Raw genomic sequence first — 13,593 nt, forward strand, 5'->3', positions numbered from 1 at the left:
CGCACACACACACAGCACACCCGCTCGTCCAAACCACACGAGGCTGTGATGGGTTATTAATGATTTATTATCGGCCGACTGTAATTCACTGTTGGGTCAGTAGGGATCGGCAAGGCAGGCCGACACTATCGCCCAAAGGTCTATACCCGATTTATCTAATTTGATAGGCTCTAAGCGGTTTTGGTTTTTCTAGCCTCAATCCCAATACTCTCTTTCCTCTTACTCACGGTTAGATGCGCACAGCGCACCGGTGGTCTCGTCCTCGCTGCTCACCTCGACGCATCACACGGACGTTCGAGTGGCCGAGCTGGAGACCGTCGCGAGGGCTGACTTTTGGAGCAAGAGACCCCTCTACCTTTCTGCGCCCCCTTTTTATGGTTAACCCACATCAAAGAAAGCCGACCCGAGGGCCCTCTCGGCCAATCAGGTCGCCGTACCTGCTCAGCCGCACTCCCAATTTCCCCAACAATGGGCCCCCGCTGCCTGCGGCGCAGGTCCACGGGCGCCTTTGCTATGCTAATCAGCCGCGGTTTCCGTAACAATGGGCTCGCCGCGGCGGTCCCCGAGCACACCCGCTATGCCAATCAGCCGCCCACCCTGGCTTCTCCCCTCGTTCGTGGCTGCGGCCCCCCTGCCTGCCTTGCCGATCCGTGTGTGGGGGGGATGCGTTTCAACCGTAGTGGCTGGACAGCCCCTGCCGTGACCATGCAATCTCAACCTAGGTCACAGAGCCGCGGTGGAATTAGCATTGGGGGAGGTGGCCCAATTCCCTGGCCGCAGGAAACCGTGAAGATTATCCCTATGAGGGCTTCCGGGTAAAAACCTGTTGGCCAGGTGACCTCCCCTCGGAGCTCTATGGGGAGGAAATGTGTGAGGGTGTGTTTATGTGGGGGGCGGTGAGGGGGAAGCGGGGTCGGCCCCATCGCTTGGTGGTGGCGAGGTCGTAGATGGGGCGGCCGCTGAGTGGCTTCGTGGCGGCGGCATCACATAGTGACTACATCATCAGTGGCATAGCAGCTACATTATCAGCTCAGGGGGTACTCAATAAGTCAGGTGGGGCCCCAATATTGTTGAAAACAAATCTCATGGTGGTTGTCAAAGGGGGCCTCAACACGTAGCTTTGGCCAAGGGGGGGGGGGTGGCATCCCCTGCCTGCCCCCACGCTTGATGCGCCACAGCTCCTCGTGTCGTCTCGCCGTGAGCTGGCGATCGTCTGGGGGTGGCGGCGGTGGGGAAATTAGTGAGAAGGAATCAACCGAGTGGTGCCGCATCAACAAAAAACCAACCCCATGTTTTATGAAACAACATGAACATTTATTCCTCTGCGTAGTAGACAAAGGGCACATTTACATTTAAACGTCGTCACGCACAGCAGCTCCGAACACGTGGAGCGAGCGAAGCTGAACGAGGCGCCCCACCGCCCGGTTGACCCGAGAGGCCCCCGACTCGCGTCGAAGGGTTGAGCGCGGCAGGGATCCCCACGATCGATTTCAACTCTGAACCGCGTGGCCTCGTGAAGCCATCGAAACAGGGCAGCCACTGCAGGAGCGCGTTCGCTGATTGCGCTCTTGGATACGAGACCGCAGATTTCTCACGGGGACCTCGCAGAAGTCGGGGTGGGGGGTGGGGGGGTTGGAGGATCGCACGCGGGGTTGGTGGTAGTTTGCTCTGAGAGTAGCGACACGGCACCTGACTGCACCAGGTGAGCAAAGAAAGACAGGGAGGGACTGGGTCAGCTGCCCAGCTCTCTGGGCGGGTGGGGTGGTGGTGGTGGTGGCTCTCGCGTGCCGCAGAGGGCCGCAGGGCAGCGCGGGGGTCGTGGAGACGCGGCAGAGCGCGAGGTCCCCAGGCTCGCCATGGCGCCTCCGCGGCGATCACTCCACCTCCTTCATGAACTCGATGAACTCTGAAAGCAGCGGTGGCAGCAGCGGCGGTAGCAACAGCAGCAGCAGCGTGGTGAGAGGAGGATTCCTCCACAATTCTGTGACTCTCACCTGATGATGCTGGTTGTTGTAATTACCGGCGAATTATCATGGTCCTCGAATTGTAAATGCTGTAGTGGGTTCACTCTCCAACACACAATCGCCGTGTGCTGAACTGGCAATGAATCAGCCACGTTTTGTTTAAGTGACAAACCTTACAAATTGGCTGCGTCGGGTGAGGGTGGGTTTAACGACACATTTATATTTACGCGATCTAATGTAAAAAAACCTCTATTATGGATAATATTGGTCGCAAAAGCCCTACTGCTGCTATACTCCTGCTCGGTGTTAAACTGGGAAGTGAATGCGTGCGTCGCGGCTTGCTTGAGGAGTTCGTTTTTGGGTCAATGCCCAGGGAAGGGTTCAGTACGGGGAGGCGTGTGCCGAGGTGGGCCGGGATTGGACTGGGTTTGGAGCCGTGGATAGGAACCGTGTATGGAGCCGGGATTGGAGCCGGGATAGGAGCCGGGATAAGAGCCAGGTTGGAGCCGGGAATGTAGCCAGAAATGTAACCGGGATTGGAGCTGAGAATAGAGCCAGAAATGGGGCCGGGTTGGAGCCGGGTTGGAGCCGAGATTGTAGCCGGGATAGGAGCCAAGAATAGAGCCAGGAATAGAGCCGTGAATGGAGCTGGGATTGTAGCCGGGATTGTAGCCGGGATAGGAGCCAGGTTGGAGCCGGGAATGGAGCCAGGAATAGAGCCGGGATTGGAGCTGGGATAAGAGCCAGGTTGGAACCGGGAATGTAGCCGGAAATAGAGCCGGGATTGGAGCTGGGAATGGAGCCAGAAATGGGGCCGGGTTGGAGCCGAGATTGGAGCCAGGATTGGAGGCAGGATTGGAGCCAGAATGGAGTTGAGGATGGAACTGGGAATGGAGCCGGGATTGGAGGCCGGGAATGGAGCTGGGTTGGAGCCGGGTATGGAACCGAGATTGGAGCCGGGAATAGAGCCAGGAATGGAGCTGGGAATGGAGCCGGGAAGAGAGCCGGGAATGGAGCCTGGAATGGAGTTGGGAATGGTGCCGGGAATGGAGCCGGGAATGGAGCCGGGAATGGAGCCGGGAATGGAGCCGGGAATGGAGCCGGGAATGGAGCTGGGATTGGGGCTGGGAATGGAGCTGGAATTGTAGCCGGGATTGGAGCCGAGATAGGAGCCAGGTTGCATCTGGGAATGGTGCCGGGTATGGAGCTGGGATTGGAGCAGGAAATGGAGTCAGGATTGGAGCCAGGAATGGAGCCGGAAATGGAGCCGGAAATGGAGCCGGGATTGGAGCCGGGATAGGAGCCAGGAATGGAGCCGGGAATGGAGCTGGGATTGGAGCCAGGAATGGAGCTGGGAATGGAGCCGGGATTGGAGCCAGGAATGGAGCCTGGAATGGAGCCAGGAATGGAGCCGGGAATGGGGCTGGGATTGGAGCCGGGATTGGAGCCGGGAATGGAGCTGGGTTGGTGCCAGGAATGGAGCCAGGAATGGAGCCGGGATTGGAGCCAGGATTATAACCAGGAATGGAGCTGGGAATGGAGCCGGTTTGGAGCCGGTTTGGAGCCGGGATTGGAGCCGGGATTGGAGCCGGTATTGGAACCAGGGTTGGAGCCGGGATTGGAGCTGGATTGGAGCCGGCACTGCTGGAGAATGCCAGTCAGTCTCAGCCCGCCCATTATCATGGTCACCACCCCTGTTTACCCACGAGAGACCCGCTGAGTCTTACGACTCCTAGTTTTGATTTTCAGGAGATCCCTTCCAACTGTTTGCAGCAGAGGGAGGTGGGGGCGGTGGGGGTGCGATTTCCGTGATTCTCAAGTGAATTGTGAGGTTGGTCAACTTGGACCATGACGCCGGCACACGATGGCCTCCTCTTCAAAATTGACCTCATTGGATCTTGATGAAGTCCACCACCGTAAAGCAGACGGAGCGTAGTGTTTACTTTAGGCTGAACGGGCGCCGTAATGTTAACTGGGGGGGAGGGGGGGGGCCTTCATGTCTCCAAATCCCTGAGCCTCTGCAAATGAGAGGCGGTTGCTCTGCCCACAGGGCCATGGCACTGACCCTCTTTAGGAGGCGTTCTCGAGCATAGCGAGTTCATAGTCTCAGCCTTGGCCACCAATGGCTTACATAGAGACCCACAACAACAACAACCACCATTCGCCAATAAGTGGTGGTGACGTCACCATGGCACTTTGGACCATCCTAGGTGCACTTTGAGGCCACGTGAAGCGTCTAAGTTGCGCTGGCAGGAGGTCATGGAACAGACCCAGATGCTATGGGTTGGCTGACCGAGATGACTGGCCGATGCACCAACTGTGCTCCCCCTACTGTGCCAACTCTCTGCGCTTTATGCACCCGGCGGCGCTTCGCTCGTTGTTGTGGGCGTTGCTCCTCTGCCCTCCTCCGTTGTTGCTGCCTCCAAACTGCCCAGCAGCGTCTTTCACTAATCCTCATCCACAGAGGCCGATCTTGACACCGCTGGCACCGGTCATCGGCAAGTCAACTCAGCTCCACAACCTCCTGGAGTACATCGGCTCCCATATCTACCCAAGCTACAGACTTCCCAAACGAAACTCTCAATTCGTTTCGCCAGCATCGTGCTGTCATGGCCATTTCTTGGCGAGGGGTCGAGACAGCTATAAAGGATCCCCACGTGAGATTGAGCCACTGACTGACGAACGCACCGGGGTGGGGGGGGGGGGCGGGGGGGGTTGAGAGGGGGTCAGGTGTGGGGTTCACTGTTTAAGAGGCACGGTTCTGTACACAAAGTGGAGGGTGTCAGTGCACGGTGCGAGGTGGCCTCCTCCTGCAGGCAGCTACCGTCATAGTCGATTCGCCCGTCCTTGTTTTTGTCTCCATCATTCATGAGCGCCTGCACGTCCTCCTCGCCCACCTTCTCCCCCGTCTGCTCCAGCATCCCCTTGAGCTCCTCCAGGTCGATGTACCCATCCGAGTTCCTGCGGGGTCGCGAGCCAGGGTCACGACTCACGGCTCACGCCTTTATACGCGAGCGTGAGACCCAGTCTCGGAGCAAGAATTCCTTCCGTGTGGAATGATTTCTATTTTTATCACTGTCATCGTCATCATGGTCACGGTCCTAATCATCATCATCATTATCACCACAAAGGACATCATCCCGAGCACCAGCGCACTTATCCACATGATTACCATAACCAACCATCACAACCACCACCACCACCACCATAAATACCACGACCGCCATAACCACGATCACCATGACTACTACCACCACCACAAACACGATCACCACCACAACCAGGATCACCACCACCACAAACACGATCACCATAGCCACGATCGCCACCACAATCACGATCACCACAACCACGATCACTACCACCATAACCACGATCACCTCCACAACCACGATCGCCACCACAATCACGATCACCACCACCGCAACGACGATCACCACCACAATCACAATCACCACCACCACAACCACGATCACCACCACCACCACCACGATCACCACCACCACCACCACGATCGCCCCCACCACAACAATCACGATCACCACCGCCACAAACCGCAATCACCACTACCGCCGCCGCAACCGCCGCGTGCGTGCCGCTGCTGTGCCCGTCACCTGTCGAACATGCGGAAGAGGTCGCTGAGCTCTTCCTCGGACTTGCCCTTCCCCTCCTCCTTCATGCACCTCACCATCATCTCCAGGAACTCCTCAAAGCCGATGGTGCCCGTGCCTGGGAGCACGCGGGGCACACGCCCGATCTCAGTGTGTGGGGTGCGCGCGTGTGTGTGTGTACACGCGTGTGTCTGTGTTTGTGTGTACGAGTGTGTGTCTGTGTTTGCGAATGTGTGTGTCTATGTTTGTGTGTACGTGTGTGTGTGTACATGTGTGTCTGTATTTGTTTGTGTGTACGTGTGTGTGTGTGTGTTTGGTCCAGCAAAGCAACCCCTTATCTCCTCGTTGGTGCGGATGGTAACGCTGTGGTGAGCAGTACCATAGAGGGAGGGCCAATTTCGATTGGTCATTTCCCACATGGGGTTCGTCGCCACCACAGCGGCCAAAGGGGGCTCTGGGCAGGTGCGAGGGGCTGGTAAACACGCCACCTTCAACTAATTACCACTAAACCACGAAAAGAATATCCATCCTAGATTTGAAGCTTTCGTGACAGCAAGGATTCATACTCTTAGGTTTTTTCGGTAAAGTCACGTAGGTAAAAATAAAAAAATTATAAAAAATATAAAAAATAAAAATAATACAATTAATAGAAATAATAATAGAAATAAAATAATAAACCACGACGTTTCGAAGGCAACACAAGCTAAGCTTGTGCCAGAAGCCCCGGGGAGCCTTGCGTCTATGACGTCTCCTGGCCAAACTCTACTTGCCGGAGCCTGGAGATTGAATCCTTCCCCTTGTGGTTCCTCCAGAAATAGCAAAAAACCACTGCGGGTGGCCACGTGGAACGTACCAATGCTCACTGCGGAGGAGAGGCTGTCACTCCTCTGCCGGGAGCTGGACCGGTACCGCTTGGATATCTGCGGTATTTAGGAGGTCCAGGGGATCGGCTCTGGCTCCTGCCATCATGAGGGGTGGACAGTCCTCTATCCGCAGCAGGAGACTGCCAAACAACAGGGTGTGGCTCTTCTTCTGAACAAAAGAATGAAGGGAGTGGGAGTGTGGCGGTGAGGTGTGGGAAGCTGTAAACCCCAGGCAACTTTGGGCTCACCTTCCCATCAACCAGAGGCAAGGAGTGGTGGTCGTGGTTACTTATGCCCCCACCGAAGATGAACATCAGTGGAGGGATGCAGGCAAGGCTGATGAGTCAGATGCCGTCCTTGACCTCCTGTCACAGGTGTTGGCTAAAGTGGCCCCTTGGGATAGAATCATCTAGTTTGGTGACTTTAATGCCCGAGTTGGTCATGATGATGGCACCTGGTCTGGAGTGATTGGAAGGCATGGGCCAGATCAGCTCAATAATAATGGTAGCAGGCTCCTAGACTTTTGTGCAGCCCATGGGCTTGTAATTACCAACACGCTGTCTTGGCAACGGTTGATCTACACAACATCATGGATGCATGCCAGGTCCAAGCAAGAACATCTGCTGGACTACGTAGTGACGAAACAGCGGATGCGGGCCAATGTCCTTGACACCAGGACCTACCGTGGAGCTGATCTGCCCACTGACCATCGACTTGTCATCTCTAGGGTGCGCCTACCATTCTTCCACTTCGGTGGTGGGTGTACACCCATGACCCCATTCAAACCCTTGGTGGCATGGTCTCAACTAGCTGATGAAAGTTGCAAGCGAGAATTTCATCATCAATTGCGGCTGGGGTTGGCATCGTCCCCCACTCCCCCTGATGTCGAGGGGAAATGGGCGAGATTTAGCACTGTGGCTCATGCAGCTGCAATGGCTGCTTTGGGTACACGGTCCAGACCTCCCCAGAGACCCTGGCTGACAGAGGAGGTGTTCAAGCTGGCTGAGAAAAAGCAACAGGCCCACTGTCATCGGCTACAGCATCCCACGTTGGAGAATGAGGAGGCTTACCGCAGCCTTCGCTCGGAAGTTTGGAGAGCCGTGAGGCGCTGCAAGGATGAGTGGTGGTCGCGGGTTGCTGAACAGATGGAATCTGCCTCAGTGGCCCGCGATCACAAATCGCTCTTTAACTCCATCAAAAAAGTAACCTGCAGCGCCACACCTACTACCATCATTCGGGGAAATAACGGTGATCCAATCTCCGACCCCCAAGAACAGGTTTGCAGATTTGCCGAGCATTTCTATGAGGTCCTGGGGGAGGGGAAATCCCTCACCCAGGAAAACAACGTGGGACAAAGTGGGGATGAAGGGGGAACGCACAGACTGTATTAACTACAGGGGCATCTCACTCCACAGTGTGTTGGGAAAGGTCCTGGCAAGGATTATTCAATATCGCCTTGCTAGGCACGCTGAGGAGAGGCTTGCAAAGCCCCAATGCGGTTTCAGGAAAGGGCGGTGCTGCACAGATGCCATATTTTCTGTCCGTCTGCTAGGGAATTCCAACAAGACCTACATCTCTGCTTTATTCACCTGGTCAAGGCCTATGATACCATCACTAGGCCTGGGCTCTGGGTTGTTCTTCGTGCTTTCAGTGTCCCTGACCCTCTGCTCATGATCCTTAAGGACCTACATGATGGTGAGTGGGCCAGGGTAAAACAACGTGACCGGGAGTCAGAGACATTCCCTGTACACCTTGGGGTGCGACAGGTATGTCCTCTGGCTCCCACATTATTTAACATCTATTTTGACCACGTAGTTCGTGAAGCCTTCAATAGCTGTACCGGAGGAATTTCCATCTGGTACAGATACAATGCGAGGCTGATCGATGCCCGGGTGCAGTCAAGGGATGGCTCCCTATTGCTCAACCACGTTATGTATGCCGATGATCTGGTAATTGCTGCTCACTCAGATGAAGAGTTAGAGGCGCTGCTGCTGAACCTGGAGCTTGCCACCAAGAGGTGGGGCCTTACCATCAGCACCAACAAAACTAAGCACCTGCCTGGGTATTTTGTACCATCGGACACTCCACCCCCACAACTCCCAATTTGTGGTAGGGTAGTAGTAGAGAGAGTGGAGAGTTTCCCATACCTTGGCAGTGTGCTCATGACCGGCTCCGATTTAACAGTAGAGGTCTCACTCCGAATTAGTTGAGCGGCATTATCTTTTCATCGGTTGCGTAACGCTGTGTGGAAGCTACCTGGTCTATCACTCCGCACGAATGTTCAGGTCTTCTCGGCCACGGTCATTCCCTCCCTTCTCTACGCTTGCGAAACGTGGACCTCCCTAATGGAACATCTTCACCGGTTAGAAACCTTTAGGCTGGCCTGCCTACGATCCATCCTGGGTTTAACCAGGCTGGATTGTGTGAGGAGCTCACAAATCCTTGAAAGATCTGGACAAAGTCCCATCGGTGAGCTCCTCCGACAGGCAAGGCTGCGTTGGCTGGGTCATGTAGCCCGCATGCCCAGCCACCGCATGCCTAAACAGGTTTTGTTCGGCGGGATCGAGGGGGCAAAACGGGCGCAGCACAGGCTAGAGAAGAGATGGAGTGATGTAGCACAGGAGGACGTGGAGCTGAGTGGACTTGCCGATGACTGGTACCAGCGGTGTCAAGATCGGCCTCTGTGGAGGAGGCTCGTGAATGACTCTACTGGGCAGTTGGAGGCAGTCGCCCTCCAACAACAACGGAGGGCGGAGGAGCGACGCTCACAACAACGAGCGGAGCGCTGGGTGGCTAAAGCACAGCAAGTTGGCACAGTAGAGGGCACAGGTGGTGCATCAGCCAGTCATCTCAGTCAGTCGACCCGTGGCACCTGGGTCTGCCCCGTGACCTCCTGCCAGCGGGCGTTCGACACTTCACGTGGCCTCAAGGTGCACATGGCCTGGCACAAGCATCGTGGTGACGTCACTGTCACTTTGTGGGAAATGGCGGTTGTTGTGCGGAGTGGTGATATAGTGATTAGCACGCTGCGTGACAAACGAGGCGACCCGGGTTCGATTCCCGCTTACGGCCAACATAAGTGACAATTATCTGAACCCTGTTCTGGGCCTCCGCTAGATCATCTCAGCTTCAAAATGAATAGCTGGTGCTATGCATCAACATCACCGCTAGGAAGACAAAGGCGGCCGGGCGTGGTGCTGGCCACCCACCCTCTTCGTGTGCCACTGCGGTCTTCATAGTTGCTCGCTAACAGTAGGTGCCCCTACAGCCTGTCAACGACGATACGGGGGATCTTTGTCTTTGTGCCCTCATATCTGGGCACCCCCTAGCCAAAGCTACGAGTTGCCCCCCCCCCACCCCGTGCCAACCACCATTAGATTCATGTTTTATGAAAATGCTTCCATTTAAGTTCCACGTTGTACTGTATTTCAATTCAGTTCGAGCGGTAACGTAATATTACAAAGAGGTAACTGCTACGGAGCTGTGGTGGCTGCATTTTTTGAAGACGGAGCGCCTCCTACAGTGTTAAATGTTCGAGACCGTGAGCGTAACGATGATGTGGTGAGGGCAAGAGGAGCCGCGATATTTCAATGCGTCGAGGGTGCGACCGTGCGAGACAAACCAAATATTGGGGCCCCACGTGACCAATTTCCGTACCCCCTGAGCTGATTCTGTAGTTACTACACCACTGATAATGTAGTCACGACTCCACTGATAATGTAGTTACTACGCCACTGATAATGTAGTCACGACTCCACTGATAATGTAGTCACTACACCACTGATAATGTAGTCACTACACCACTGATAATGTAGTCACTACACCACTGATAATGTAGTCATTGCACCACTGATAATGTAGTCACTGCACCACTGATAATGTAGTCACTACACCACTGATAATGTAGTTACTACACCACTGATAATGTAGTTACTACACCACTGATAATGTAGCTACTACACCACTGATAATGTAGCTACTACACCACTGATAATGTCGTCACTACACCACTGATAATGTAGTTACTACACCACTGATAATGTAGTTACTACACCACTGATAATGTCGTCACTACACCACTGATAATGTCGTCACAATGTCGTCACTAGCCACAGCTCTCACCGTTTTCGTCGAACTCGTCGATCATGGCGGCGAGCTCCTCTGGCGAGGGGCTCTGTCCCAGCATGCGCATGACGCTCTCGAGCTCGCGGCAGCTCAGGCGGCCGTCCTCGCTCTCCTGCACCACCATCTCGAAGGCGGCCTTGAACTCTGCCTCGCGCCACACGACGACGACCACCCCATCATCATCACGATCATCAGCAGCATCACCGACGATAAAGATCCCTACCCCCCCCACCCCCCGCATAGCCTGCAATAGCTGATGTAAGCGACTAGCGCCTCTGAAGGCCGGCACGGCACACGAGGTGATGCCGTGCTTACACGCCGCACCAGGTACTAATTTGAGGCTGAGTCGACCTAGGGGAGGCTCAGGACCGGTTGCATATAATCGTCACTGGTGTCGGCCGTGATCTGGAGTCGAACTCTGTTCGTCGGATTTGTAGCGCAGCGCTTCACTGAGGCTCCCGAACAGCATCACCGAAACCATCACCACCATCCATCACCATCATCATAATCACCATCATCATAATCCCCATCATCATCAGCCTCATCATCAGCATCATCATTACCATCATCATCCACCATCATCATCATCACCATCATCATCCACCATCATCATAATCACCACCATTATCAGCATCATCATCCACATCATCAGCAGCATCGTATCCACTTGCTCCCATCCACGTCTGTGTTGCAGGAGTCGCCGCTGAATCAGCTACAAGTTCGTTTACAGATCGGGAATGCGGACAGGGCGATGCGTCCTTAGCGAAGCACCTTCCGGCTTGTTGCACGGGGAGAGCTTCACGTTCACCCTTCATCTCTTGTTGTTGTTGTTGAATTAAATGCATTCAGGCACGAGGAGTTGAGGTTTTTTCTAAGCGAAGCTTCGGGTGCATTTGTTCAACCAGGCGAGCACTCAAGAGACCAAGGTATCGGAGCCTCATTTTGCACGAGTGGACCTGTGGTGTCATTATTCTGCCAGGAAGAGGGCAATGATTGTAACTTCTGCTGGTGTAGTATCCCAATTGAGCCGTTTGCGGTCACATCTTCAAGTTTGCCACATTTGGACCCTGACGCGGGCACGCATTGGCCTCCTCTTGCGAAATAACGTCACGGGCTCTTCAACATTCAGCGTGAAGCAGCAGACGACGCGCACCACCACCACCAGCAGCAGCAGTAGTAGTCGTGGTGGTATTCGTATTATTAGCATTACTATCACTGCTTCGGTTATTCCACGCCGAAGTAATACTCGGGGCTGCGGGCTGGAGTCGAACCGTGAACCGAGCCACCGCGGGGTCCGGGCGACCCTCAGCGTCGCTCGGCAATCCGCTGGCTACGGAGAGTCAACTCCGCGTCAGGGGACGGCACCCGGCTCGGGCCCATCCGTTCATCACACACCGGGGGAGGAGGGGGGGGCGGGGCTCTTTGACGCGCGCCCCGCAGAGATCGGCGCAGGCGCGCGCCGCCACCCGCGGCTCTAAACCCCGCGGCTACCTCGCGCCCCACTCAGCGTCGCCTCCTGGCGCAACAGCGGGACCCGAGTGGCGTTCATTCCGGCACGCGGTGGGGCCCGGGCGAGGAAGGACGAGCGAGCGGGAGTCCCACCAGGCCGCCTTTGTTTCCCCATCGCACAGCCTTGAAAGCCGCGCGTGCCAGGCAGCGTGCACTCGGGAAGAGCGCGGATGAAACGGCGCGTTGTGCCTTCCTCTCTCGTCTTCCCATCCCTCTCATCCCTCTCATCATCCCAATCTGCACCATCCCTCTCATCATCCCTCTCATCATCCCTCTCATCATCCCTCTCATCATCCCTCTCATCATCCCTCTCATCATCCCTCTCATCATCCCTCTCATCATCCCTCTCATCATCCCTCTCATCATCCCTCTCATCATCCCTCTCATCATCCCTCTCATCATCCCTCTCATCATCCCTCTCATCATCCCTCTCATCATCCCTCTCATCATCCCACTCATCATCCCACTCAATCCCAGCCGGCGGAGAGCGCCACTCTGCGCTCCCTCCCCTATCCCACATGGACCTCGTGCCCGGGCTTCCATCGGCTCGTGATGCCCGCCCAGGTAAGGCTCGGGTGAGGCTCGGGTGAAGTTACAGTGACAACTCAGGCGAAGTTAAAGTTAGGGTCAGGCGAGGCTTTAGGTGAATTTCCAGGCAAGGTTCAGGTGTGGCTCGGGTAAAGTTAAAGTGAGGCTCAAGGTGGGTTTCATGTGAGGTTCAGGTGAGTCGCGGGTGAAGTTAAAGTGAGGCTCAAGGTGGGTTTCAGGTGAGGTTCAGGTGAGTCGCGGGTGCGAGCGAGCGAGTGCGCGCCCCGGGGCTCCGTGGCGGCACCGCTCCCTACCGTTGCGCTGCTCCTCGGTCAGCTGTTCCTCCTGCTACGAAACAGACAAAGAGGAGAGAGGGTAAGGGCGCTGCGCCACCACGACGAGTCCAGGTGAGAGAGGCGAGGGGACGCAGAGCCGGCGCCACGGCACCTACCAACTCCATGTCTGCGGGCGACCAGGGCAGCAGTGGAGATACGCGGCTCGGCGCTGCTTATAAGAGGGGGCCCTCGCGGCCCGCTGGAGCGACCGCCGCGCGCATAGTTTGACCATATTAGAGAGAGGCGCCCACCGCCCCCAACGCCCCCCCCCCCCCCTTCATCATCACCCCCTCCATCCCCGGTGCCCGATGCCCGGGCACAAGGACCCATAAACAATGCCGAGAGGAGGCTATGAATAACCACGAGAGCTCCGCGCACAATCACGGCGACAGCGCGCCACGAGGGCCCACGGGGAGGGGGGCGGGGTGGTGGTGGTGGTGGGGGGAGGTGGTGGGGGGGGCTCTACTCCGTGCGACGGACGGGCGAAATGTCGCGGCTGACTTTTGAGAGAGGTCGACGCGAGTGCGCACGCGCGCCGGCGCGGGGTGACCTCAGTCTAACCTTTAGTGAGGGCCGAGCGGCGAATGGATGCCACTGCGAGCGTCGCGGATAAGGAATTGATCGATCGGCGGCGTTTCGTTTGTTCCGTGTCCCAGGT

General features: G+C 56.0%; 1 protein-coding gene across 1 annotated transcript; it reads right to left on the reverse strand.

The window, feature by feature from the left end:
• Nucleotides 1–1,292: 1,292 nt before the first annotated feature.
• Nucleotides 1,293–13,165, reverse strand: LOC144730145 (troponin C, slow skeletal and cardiac muscles-like). Its single transcript, XM_078610730.1, has 6 exons — nt 13,052–13,165; nt 12,915–12,948; nt 10,561–10,707; nt 5,579–5,693; nt 4,789–4,925; nt 1,293–1,906 (listed from the first exon to the last, which is right to left on the reverse strand). The coding sequence occupies exons 1-6, from the start codon at nt 13,058–13,060 to the stop codon at nt 1,875–1,877; spliced, it is 474 nt and encodes a 157-aa protein (XP_078466856.1). The 5' UTR covers nt 13,061–13,165; the 3' UTR covers nt 1,293–1,874.
• Between the last annotated feature and the right edge of the window lie 428 nt (nt 13,166–13,593).

This window comes from Lampetra planeri, chromosome 34 (genome assembly GCF_965212315.1).
Source record: "Lampetra planeri chromosome 34, kcLamPlan1.2.h2, whole genome shotgun sequence".
Lineage (NCBI taxonomy): Eukaryota > Metazoa > Chordata > Hyperoartia > Petromyzontiformes > Petromyzontidae > Lampetra > Lampetra planeri.

What these genes read in the sequence shown, in the direction of transcription:
- LOC144730145 (XM_078610730.1), bottom strand. An exon ending in GACCGAGGAGCAGCGCAACG is followed by an intron (nt 10,708 to 12,914) that starts GTAGGGAGCGGT and finishes GGCGCGAGGCAG; the next exon opens with AGTTCAAGGCCGCCTTCGAG. An exon ending in CTCTTCCGCATGTTCGACAG is followed by an intron (nt 4,926 to 5,578) that starts GTGACGGGCACA and finishes GCGACCCCGCAG; the next exon opens with GAACTCGGATGGGTACATCG.